This window comes from Acipenser ruthenus, chromosome 8, assembly GCF_902713425.1.
Source record: "Acipenser ruthenus chromosome 8, fAciRut3.2 maternal haplotype, whole genome shotgun sequence".
Taxonomy (NCBI): domain Eukaryota; kingdom Metazoa; phylum Chordata; class Actinopteri; order Acipenseriformes; family Acipenseridae; genus Acipenser; species Acipenser ruthenus.
This window is the reverse complement of record NC_081196.1, coordinates 6,273,773-6,285,934: the sequence shown is the minus strand read 5'-3', so window position 1 is coordinate 6,285,934 and position 12,162 is coordinate 6,273,773. Positions and strand designations below refer to the sequence as shown.

The 12,162-nt window shown below is 39.6% G+C and overlaps 1 protein-coding gene across 1 annotated transcript; it reads right to left on the bottom strand.

Moving 5' to 3' along the window:
• Window positions 1-338: 338 nt before the first annotated feature.
• Window positions 339-12,085, bottom strand: LOC117972915 (ubiquitin carboxyl-terminal hydrolase 35-like). The gene is made up of 12 exons (XM_034923337.2): window positions 11,805-12,085; window positions 9,558-10,259; window positions 8,769-8,904; window positions 8,301-8,430; window positions 7,536-7,637; window positions 5,789-5,947; window positions 4,996-5,189; window positions 3,909-4,002; window positions 3,649-3,755; window positions 2,127-3,336; window positions 1,291-1,378; window positions 339-774 (listed from the first exon to the last, which is right to left on the bottom strand). Exons 2-12 carry the CDS (start codon window positions 10,240-10,242, stop codon window positions 752-754), a joined length of 2,928 nt encoding a protein of 975 aa, XP_034779228.2. The 5' UTR covers window positions 10,243-10,259; window positions 11,805-12,085; the 3' UTR covers window positions 339-751.
• Window positions 12,086-12,162: the final 77 nt, after the last annotated feature.

Here is a 12,162-nt window from a genome sequence, read left to right as displayed (position 1 = left end):
AGGTCTCCAGGGACCGGTTTTTCAAAACTTGTAATCTGGATAACAGTGATCTGGATTTTGTAATCCTATATTTTGTGATCAAGATTACTTAAAAAAAAAATCGTAATTTCGTAATCGTAATTATTTGTAATATGGATAAATTTAATCCAGCAGTGCCATTTTCTGAAAAACACAACAGATAAAAGTAATCTCAATCACACAATATAGGATTATAATCCAGATCCAGATTACAAGTTTTGAAAAACCAGCCCTAGAAGTTGCAAAAATCCTGTCTCCCCATCAGCAGCCTCAGTGACTGTTGTTCAGAAAGAGAACTTGTTCTATCTACTTATTTAATTCAATATTAATGGAGTCAAAACAATATACAGTACTTAAAAAATTATTTTTATTTAGAGACTTCTACAATTTACAGCACGACCAGCACCCATTTTTAATAATAAATATGTGTGGTTTATCTCTGCCATATCTTTGTAACATTTTCTGTATTTCCTAAATAATATTTAAAATGAGGAAAGTGAAATAAATATGTTCAGAAAGCAGTAATAAGCTAGGCACAAGGGGTTGGCGTCACCTACTGAACATACCAGTATGCTGTCAAGGCACTCATGCTATTTGCAGTGTAGATTTACAATAGTTCCTGGTGGTGTCCTGCTTGTGTCGAGTATGGCAGCAGGATGGGATTTGGGCAAAGAAGAAGTCACAAGACCCAGCTTGATAAAGCACATCAAGGGCAGTATAGGGACTGGATCTCCTAGTTCCTCTGGCCTACACCACCTTCAAAGAAAACAAGCTGCTGGTTAACCTGTTCCTCCCATTGGCACACCCTTTACGTTTTATATTAAAAATCATTTTTTATTGTTAGAAATGAAATATGTATTAACCAAGGCTTATACAACATCCTCTTGCAGTGCTTCTCAATACCGGAACAGCTTCCGCACTCAACCTGGTTCAATTCTTCTGTGGATAATTTTGTTTTCCAGACTTTATTTTACTTTGTCTCTGGTGAAGTCCACTTAACCTGACACAACTACACTCCATTATTCACTCCATGTGCAGCAGGCATTAGTGCCCTCACCAAAATATAGGCGCTCCCTTTAAGTGATGTCTACTGGGATCCTAATACCTGCTACACATGAAGTGAATCTACAGTGTGGGACAAATGAGCTTAGAAAAACAAATCTGGAAAAATCAGGAAAATGATAAGAGACTTTCAAAGAGAGTTGTTATAGTAATGGCTGTGAAAGAGCTTTTTTTAATAAAACCATAAGGTACCCCCTCCCTCTGCCTCACCATCGCCTCTCTGTCTCCTCAGCCACACTGGGGATCCCGCCATGGCAGATGAGGATGCAGCATTGTATCTCGCTGCTCTTTCTTGTTCCTACAAGAGATAATTAAAGTTAATTCTGACATAAACAAGCATATTATTTACTGATTGAATTCATGAATCCATTGACTACTGGAGAAAGATTACACGTTTATGGCTTAACCAATTAGATGACATTAGAAATGTTTACTGTGGTATAATATTACAAAAGCAAGTGTAGTAAAGCAATAGTATGGTAAGGTACAGAGTATGGTAGGAGACTGAATATTTGTAACTGAATGTAAACTCTGAATGTTTCCCTTAATGATTTACTTAATGATTCTTTATGTCCACGTGTTATCATAATTTAGTAAATGGGTCTCTAGATATATGTAATAGTGTTACAGGGGTCCCAAAAAGCTCACAGTCTGGGATTGCAGGGAGAGCCATGAGGGTGGTTCGTATCACACTTGTGCCAATTAGCAGATCAGACCGTGCAACTACAGGGAGCTTTGCATTGACTTTTATGCTCAAGAGAGCCAAGGGATGGGCATAGCTCATCTCATTACAACCCCTATTGGTCAGGTGCCCCAAACACTCAGTCTGAAAATTCCCTTGATGGGTCCTTGCCTTATGGGTTCAGTAGCTTGGTAACATACTCTGTTTAGGTTTGGAAAACAGGCTATGGGCTTGACTGTGGGAACAGAGGCTGTCTGTTGCTCCAGTCCTCCTTTTTGACGAATATTAACTAACCAAAGAACACATTGTATTATTACCTGTAAATACACTATGTTGTATATGGTTAAGGGCTAATGAGTATTACCTGTAAATACATCATGTTGTCTTTAGAAATTTCTTCACTCAGCTGTTTGGGCAGTGGCTCCTCTCCGTACAGATTTTCAGCAGCTGATATGCATTCGCTTTCACTCTCAGTCTGGTGAGAGGGTCTCTTCCTGTAGAACATGACGTACGCCGTGTCTTTGGGGAAGTAGATGGTTACATTGCTAACCGACTCAAAGGAGGAATAGGAGACCCGGTTGTCATTAAATAAGAACCACTGGCTTTCACTGGTGGTCTGATCGGCAGGGGCCCCTGTGCTACCTCTGCTGTGTTTCTCAAAGACACTGCCCACATACTCCCTTGCATAGCAGTAGTAGTGGCCGCTCTCTGAAGATACCCCAGAATGCACTACCACACTGCACAGATCATAGGTCAAGGATTCATAAGCACTTCCTCCTGGCTTAGGCTCCAGATTCCCAGCACTGATACAGCCCTGCTCTCTTGAACTGACCCTGACTGGTAGTTTTAGAACTAAAGGAATAGAGACGTTGTCAGAGATCTTTCGTCTCCTCATGGTTCCGAGGTCGAAGGAGAACCTCAGAAGGGTTAGGATAAGGTAATGAGGCCCTTCTGTCACCTCCACTACCTTCTCGGCATCACGTAAGGCAGAACACTTCTGGCAGTGGTACTTGTTTTCCCCAGTCAACATTTCAGGAGACAAAAAGTAGTTGATTAGGTCTGTGATTGATCTGCAGGCTTCTGTACCATGTGTCTGCTCTTCTGAAGCTACTGCAGACATGGAGTTACTTTTAGGATATTCATCTGAATAATAAGGCATCACTTGTTCAATGCTCCCAATGGTCTCCACTGGGACAACACGTACAGAAGATTCCTCCTGTTTCAGTGGCTTTTTGTCTTTGCTTGGTGACTGAGGAGCTTGTCGTGGTTTGGAAGTTGGTCTTTGGCTTGATGGTCCTATTTCCTCCACAACCGGTTGTGCAGGGTCGATGATGAAACTTCCTGAAAGACTGGTCCTTGGTGGTGGCAGGGCCAAGGACAGGTCAGTAAAGACTTCCTCTCTCCAGGAGATGTTCTCGCAGCAAAGGCAGCGGATCCTGGTCACCATCTTTCCACCGAACATCTTCTGAATCAGAGTCCTGCCAGTGCTTTCACTGTTTTCAATACCACCTGCTATGGAGAGGCAGCTCAGGTTTTGAATGGTATTGCTGTTGGTCTTCTCTTCTTCATGCAGTCTAAGGGGTAAAGGAAATAAATATATTCAATGTCAAGTGGCCTAATTGCATGTTCCTGTACTAAAACAGGGACTAAGCAACAATTACCAAACAGATATCCTCTCCAGCATGTTCTAAGGGGATAATTCATACATAGTTTCAGTCATAATATATACAGTTATACATAAAAATGTCATTTTTAGTAATACTGCAAGTCCTAGGGAGTAGGCCATGAAACTCTGATCCCAAATAATAAAACAGTGTCTCTTTTCCTCAGCCACGGATCCAGGTTTGAAATTGTTTTTTTGTTTTTTGTTTAAAGAAACTTCTCACCTGTCTAGCAGATACTTGAGGTATTCAGAACAGTCCTGCTGATCTCCAAGGTTAAACCACGGTGGGCAGGATGCCGTCAGAAAGCTCACTGGAGAAATGGTTGGCCGCTGGGAGGACAAAATTCGAACACATTTGTACCTGCACTATACAATACATCTGGTTTATCCACAGCAGTGGATTATCTATGTAATCAATGCACTAAACCCTTAATCTAGAGATTTGAAACGCAGCATGACGGGGGTCATAAACAGGCAGCTTACCTGACTGCGTTCAAGAAAAGCAAAGAGACTCTGTAGTTTCATCATGAGTGACAGGGCATCACACTGCGTTAAATGCAACACTCTGTGCCTGAAGCTGGAAAAGAGAAAAAAATATGTTAATTGCATACCGCAACTAACATAGTTTTTTTTTTTCATTCATTCAATGTGCAGCATTTCACAGCTATTAACGGATTGTTAAAATTGTGTTCTGTTGGATAAGTAGGATCATATTAAGTTCCTTGCCACTTTGGTCTAATTCTCAATGTCCCCCTAAACAAGATTTTTACCAAGTTTGCTAATATATTTTTTTATAAAGGATATTTCACTTTTCAATGTGTTATTTTAATGGAAATGGAAATAGAATGTCTCCTAAAAAAAAACACCTGCAATAACACAGTATAAAATAATACTAATTACTGCTAAGTACCGTAGCTTATCAGTGGCTTTTAGATAATTACCGGTAATGTACCATTAACATAATTCAGTGCTATTATGTTTTGAAAATCAACGAGAGGGCCTCACTTACTGATATTTCAATATTCATATGTAAACACCATACTGTACATCAGGCTTCTGTCTAAAAATACTGTCAAAGACAAATTCCAAATGCCTAGAGATGTTTTTTTGCCCTGTAATTTAGCTACTCATTTTGTGCTGTACGAAATTACCTGTTACCTGGTAATTTAAATGCATAAATAAATATAGATACAAATTCCAAAAGACCATTTTTAGAGCATGAATTACAACTAAGTATGGGCGTAGAAACATGTAAAAAAAACAACTGAGTGGTGAGATTAGACTGGGTCTTTTCTTGTCAACCTGTAGGGTTTATTTTCAAATATATTGGGTCAAATTATGCAAATGCATGGGGTTTGTCATGGAATGTATGTGATATATCATTAAATCCACTAAGCTGTGTGCAACTATTCCTCAACAATCATGGAAAGGAAAAGGATCTCACTGATTTGGTCTGATCGAATGGCTCTGATACACATCTTATTGGGTCTGATTGATCATTATGAATGCACCCCAGTACCCCAATTACCCTAATTACTAGAAGAGCAGAAACGTTGAAGACACTGCTTACTCGGAGGCCATGAAGAGAGCTTGGATAACGCTGTTCATGTAGCAGGTGTTTCCCAGGTTCACCAGGCCGGTTTTCCCGGTGTCAGACTTAGCAGGAAGTCTGTGGCAGTATGAAGCCAGGTCACTCTTCTGGGTCGCCCAAGCATTCTGCCCAAGCAGCTGCTTTATCCTGTTTTCACTGGGGACTGGGAGATCCTAAGAGAAAGTAAATATATCATTTTTTTTCAGACCAGATCACCACAATTTTCAGAAGCTATAAATTAGGAGACAACCTGAAGGTTTACTGTGATCTTTATGATCTTTTTTTTTTTTTTTTAAACACTGTCCCTTTTGGTGACGGCAATAGTATTTACAACACAATGGTAGCACCGGAATTAAACTGTCACGCTGTAACAAATATGTCATTCTCAATGCTTCTTGAGCTTACACAGTGTAATTACATAGTCTTGTGAACAACATCTTGTTACCTGCTGTAATTGATAATACCATAGCACAGGCCCCTGCCATGTAATTATACACTTTTCCTGCCTGCAGTTGCCGTGTAAGTACAGCAAATCGCTATGAATCATGCCTCGTAATCTAAGGTGCTACCAACAAAGCTTGGAGAGCATAAAATGTAACGTTCATGAAACAGATAAAAAAATATAAAAAAAAAAAAAAACTTGAAATAACGGACATGCTACTTTGGGAATAGAAAAATAAGCGATCTTTAAAAGCAGGCATTGCATTCCATTCCATTCCATTCCACTTTTTTCAGTTCTCTATCCAGAATTTAAATTAATTCCACGGCTGACCTTCAGGGCCCCCAAAACTGGTTCGTAGATGTCTGGAAACCCCGAAAACCTGAAGATGAGACAGTGAATTAACTGGGAGAGCTGTACGAGGCAGCCCCTTCCGGAGTCCGACTCTTCTCTGGTGAGAGATGAAATCAGCTGGGGAATCTGAGGCAGCAGCTGAAACATGAGAACAAGAAAGCCCTTGTGTTATCAAGCAGTGCTTCACTTACTAGAGAGTGTTTATACAGGACAGCCCCATTAAGAGTCAACTGCAAGCTACTGTGGTGATGACTAACATTCGTCAAAAACGAATCACCCATCAAGAGATTGCAGAGTTGTGCAGATCTCTCATATTCCTTAAACACTTCAATCAAGAATGGTTCAATGCCTGGGTAATTTTAGGTCCCAAAATGCATTTTTAATGCATTTGAAACAGTATTTTGAATATTAAATGTAAAGTAGTACTTTTCTCTGGCTAGTAAGACCACAATAGTACTTGTTTCAAACCAGCATAAAAAAACTACAGACTTTTAAAACAGCATCGCCATATTATGTTCTATAATTTACTAGTGATACTACTGTATTTAAACATATCTCTCTGCACGGCAACTATTACGGTACAGTCAGCTCAGCCTTATCGGGACGCCTCAGGAGAAGGAAAAATATCCAGAATAAGACGCTGTCCCAATTAAACGAGAGGCAGTGGAGATGACCTGACTCACACTTTTTAAATTCTTAATAAAAAGAAAAAGAATGAAATCACATCACATTATGATTAAATGTTAAATACATAATTTAAAATATGAGTCAATATTTTTTTTTTTATTCCTAAACAAAATTAATCGCATCTGCGATGTTGACAAGCCAACTTTTTTTGCAACAGCAGCCTGAGAAACCACAGAAGACTCCTCCTTCTTCAAGAGTTCAACGTGGTTTACGCAATTTAGGCAAGTCACAGTGTAATCACTTACCCACTGCACTGTGCTACGCGACCTGTCTTGCTCTGAAAAGCGATCTCCGTTCACCATTTGAAAATACTGTATTCCAATTAAACAAAGTGATGTCCCAAATAAACGACATAAATAGCATTGGGAAGAACCATCTCTCAGAGTTGTATCCCATTTAAGCAGCAATCCCGATTATGAGTATCCCGATTATCAGTATCCCGATTCGGCGGCGCCGACTGTACATATATCTTATATAAACATAACAAATGAAAATTGACAACCCAGTTGTTTAAAACAGTGACTTCCAATGGGACATGACCCAGATGCTGAAGAAAACTTCAAAGCCAAGAAACTCTGAACACTGTCATCTAGTGGAGAAAATAAACCAGAGCAAACACATGCTGTACAGAGGGCCATCATAATCTCACACTATAAGCTCTTTCACATTGTACTGTACCTAGCTTGACTTTACATGGGGATAGATGAGACATACCAAATATTTTACCGTATATACTTTCATTTGTTTGTTTTTTGAAGTTTAGAATGCCAGCTATCTAAAACATAGGGTAGATGTTTGTGTTTTAGTGCATTTCAATTACAATGCAACATTTATTACATTGGATAAATCATCCACATCAGACAACTGACAAGCCCAAGACATTTTGTTTATCAAACTTCTGTGCATTAGGAAAGACCCATCATTACAAAAATCTTATATTTATGACTTATCAGTGCAACAAAGGTACAATTTCCATTGAATGGCCCTGAAAAGTAGTTACAAAAACATACTAGAAAGCAGCATTGGGGGTTTTACTTACCAGGTGAAATGCCTCAGGGGACTGTTGAAAACTGAGCAACATGTAGGACAGCACAGACACAGCCCCCTCTCTTACAACTGGGTAGAATAACTTAGAGAAAACCTGTCAAACAGTTATGAAGGCAAGTTGATAATAATAATAATAATAATAATAATAATAATAATAATAATAATAATAATAATAATAATGAATCACATTCTACTGAATACAGCTCACTGTTTTTTATTATTATTATTTATTTCTTAGCAGACGCCCTTATCCAGGGTGACTTATCACATTATTTTACATACAATTACCCATTTAGACAGTTGGGTTTTTACTGGAGCAATCTAGGTAAAGTACCTTGCTCAAGGGTACAGCAGCAGTGTCCTCCACCTGGGATTGAACCCACAACCCTCCGGTCAAGAGTCCAAAGCCCTAACCACTACTCCACACTGCCACAAATGCGACAAATCTTGTAATCACTCAGCAGTGTATGCTTATTAAAATGTTTCCATAGTTTTCCCATACAGTGCTGCTCCCTTGGTTTAACATGCATTTACCATAATCTAACATTGTTCATCGTGTTTTTGAATATGCTTTATTATACTTCTCTGGGCTTTACAATGCTTACCTATGCATTACCATGCTTTCACTATACTTTATTACACACTGATATGCTTTTACTACGGGGAACTTTTATTGGGGAAGCCCCATTGAGATATAATATCTGATTTACAGGAGGGTCTGCTAAAATGCTGATAAAATCTGCAAAGTTTCACTAACCTGTTCAATCTTCATAAGAGTCACCTCAATTAAGATCCTGAATTTATTCACAGTGGCCACGCCTTTCATTAAGGCAATGATCCACTTATCAATGTTTCTGGTTAATGGCCACGACAACCAGTCCACCATCCTATGTAAAAAACAAATATATATATATATATATATATATATATATATATATATATATATAGATAGATATTTGTTAAGCAGCTCTGTCTGTATGAATGTATTTTCAGTTTACATGCACTCACTGAGCTCTATACTGAAAACAAACAGTGGAGGCACTTGTAGACTTTTGATGCCAAGGTAACTACACTCACTTATTTCTGTTATAACATATATCATATAATTAAATGAAATGAATAAAATCTCTATTATGACTGCTACTGGCAGTATGAATAGATATATCCAATAGGTAATAACGAGCAAAAACACAGCAAACATATTAGCAGATCACCACCATCCTACCTACTGATGGCTGTCAGCATTTGTGCATCAGAGATGTTTTTATCATTGGTAAGGTTCCTAACCACAGCATCCATTAGTTCCAGGGGCACATACTGGACCACACTGGCCAGGGCATTGGACGGGACACTATCCCCTTCTGGGGAAAGGATACAAAGCAACTAAGGACAGACTGTACTGCAAAGCAAATATGATTATTATAAAGGGACATGGCCAGTCAACACATTCACCCGTCATTATCATTTTGCCTCTTAATTCACTATTTAAAAACACACACACACACAACAGCATATCTTCCAGTAATCCCTTACAAAGTGTGGGGCACAATTTATTCTTAAACCCAGTAGTAAATCTAGCACTAGGTCTTTTACTTGTATTGGTTCCTCACTGTGGAATGGATTGTACATTCTTTGTGAGCTGCACTTACATAAACCTGCCCAATGAAAACTATCTGTTAAGTAAAAGCCTCAACCAAGTGCTGCTGTGCAACGGAAGAAAGCACAGACTATATGACCCAAAGTTATTTACTGAGAAAAAAAGTAATTAGCACATTTTTAAAGGCATTCCAAAACTAATAAGAAACAACTAAAGACTACTTTCAAGTCTCTAAATAAATATCTGAGATGTTCATTATTGGTCTGATGAAAAAAGAAGTAAATAGCTTTGAGAATCTAGCCCTATGTGTGTACCTGCATAACCAATACTGTTAATAAACTTCTAAGCAGGTACCCTATCTGTGTGTTAAGCGACGTGCACTGTAGTTCATTCCTCCTCTTCCTGCCAAAAACTCACCTCCGGGCGAGGAGATCACAATGAACAGCTCTTTCAGGGAAGGCAGGATGACAGCCACGTTGTTCCTCCAAACTCCCTGCAGCATCCCACTGGCTTTGGTCACGTTCTCCAAGAACTTGAGGATTTCATCGTCCCCGTCAGACTTGCACTTGAAGTGACTGATGCTCAGGATGAGCTGCTGGCAGAACACCGTCTGCAGGTTCCCACTCGGGACGCACTGCGGGTACAGGCACAGCAGCTTGCTCACTCTAGCACACAGTTTGGGGCCGGGCCTCTCGCACACAATCCTGAGCACCTCGATCTGCAGCAGGTGGAAAAGGTCCAAGGAGGAAGGGCTGTCCGCTACAAACCGCAGTCCTGTCTGGATATAGTGGAAGATCTGGTGGCTCCTCTTCCCCAGGGGTCCATATCCTACATGGAGGAGATTGAGCACAAACTTCATGTTGAAAAACTGCTCAAACTCCTGCGAGTGGTGTTGGGCGAACGCCTCCAGGACCTCCCTGCCCACGTCCCTCTCAAATTCAGAGTCGCCCAGCAGGAAGAGCTTGGTGGACACCTCGTACATGGCCCAGCACTGGGCGCTGTCCAAAGGCTGTGGTGCTGATTCTATCACCCGTTGCACCATGCCATGTTTCACAGCTTCAGAGTGAGGGGAGACCATCACTGCATCCAGGATCCTGTCCATTGCTCCCTTATAATGAGCTACAAATTAATACAATCATTTTTAAAATGTGTAAACATTCTTCCCACGTTCAGGCTGCTGGACAGTTATGGTCAATTGTAAGTGACTCTGCCGCAGCAGTTGTGATGCATAGTTCACTCCCTAGTCTCTGTAAGTCACTTTGGATAAAAGCGTTTGTTAAAATAACAAATTAATACTGGATATCAATCCAATTAAGACCCAATGGGTTAAACCTTACAGAGGTCTCCTGACATGGCAACCATAAACTCCAGCAGGGCTTCTCAAACTCGGTCCTGGGGACCCCCTATGGCTGCTGGTTTTCATTCCAACCGAGCTCTCAATTACTTAACTAGACCCTTAATTAAACTGATAGTTTTTTTTTTAATTAGACCTTTTACTTGTTTTCAACTCTTGAACAGTTGCATATTTCAGATTCGCTAAAACATTTGGTAAGTAACTTGAACTGCAACTGTTTAAGAGCTGAAAACAAGTAAAAATGTCTAATTAAGCAAATTAGTTCAATTAAGCGTATAGTTAAGTAATTGAACAGAATGAAAACCAGCAGACACAGAGGGACCCCAGGCCCGAGTTTGAGAAGCCCTGACCTACAGTATTACATTCTGAAGCCTGACTAACATTATTGGTAAATGGTATAATGACACTGTACCTGCGTTCCTATGTTCTTACAGCTGAGCACTAAGTTGATCTAACAAACCTATAATACCTAATAACAGCGCAAATATGAGCCTGAGTCTACAGTATATGTATATGCTGTTTTCTGTGAATACAAGCTTTGGTTTCATATATAATCCCATGCGCCTGTCCATTGTTAAAGATGAGTGCAAATGCAAGACATGCGGACTAGTTTCTCATACAAACCCATGCACCGCGTAACCCCACCTGCACACGCGAATGCGCTTATTTGTGTGATTATACGGTATACATTCCCCATGTCTAAACGGCATAACTGTTAATACTACAAAACTAGTAAAAAACAACTAAAGTGCATGTAACATCTTTTAGTTTTGAAACAGTCATATACATTAAATTACGTGACTACCACAGACTGTCAGTATGACTAAACAGTGATGGGTGATTCCATCATTATATTTTCCACCCAGGAGTAAGACTCGCTACGCCCTGGTGCAACAAACACTCATCCTGTGCTGAAATACCATCAACAATATAATCCGTAGTTAAATGTTTGAATCTGGTGCAAATGACACTGGTGAGATTGCATACGAAACCAGGGCAAAGTTTAATTAAATGAAACAGTACTTCTGTATGTGCAAGGCTAAGTACAGCGTGAGGATTTTAATTCATATTAGAATAACTGCGCAGCTTCCCCGAGGCAGGACACTCTTCTTTGATACAATAACGATATATTTTTTTCATGTTCCTGTTGAATGATGTTTTGTTTTTTTATTATTATTGTACATACTGCTTGTTACTGAGTGCTGCGCCACAGTTTAAATAACAAAGCTCCCAAGCGCATAAAATAATTGTTATTTGCTGATTTACATTTATTTATACTCAAAATAACATGAAAACATCTATGTACTTACCTTTTTAACTACATGCACACCTTAGAATAATTTAGCATTCTGTTTGTTTTCACTTTTGAGAAAAAATATTTTAGGCCAATATAAAAGTATACTTAACATATATCACCACAACAATTTTTAAAGGGCTTTCACTTCATGGGGGTGAGCCCAGTGTTTTCTTCTGTCATTTCACCTATAATGTTCTCACTAGATCTTTCTGGTAATGTTCAACAACGAACAGCATGACAGCGCAGCACGCACACGCCTCCTGGAATATTCCTTCCCTGACGGACCGCCCTCAACAGAGAATGTGCCAATCAGTAAAAAGAGGTGTGGGTGAGAGCGGAACCTTTCAGCTTCGGTCTTGTTTTAGCCGCAC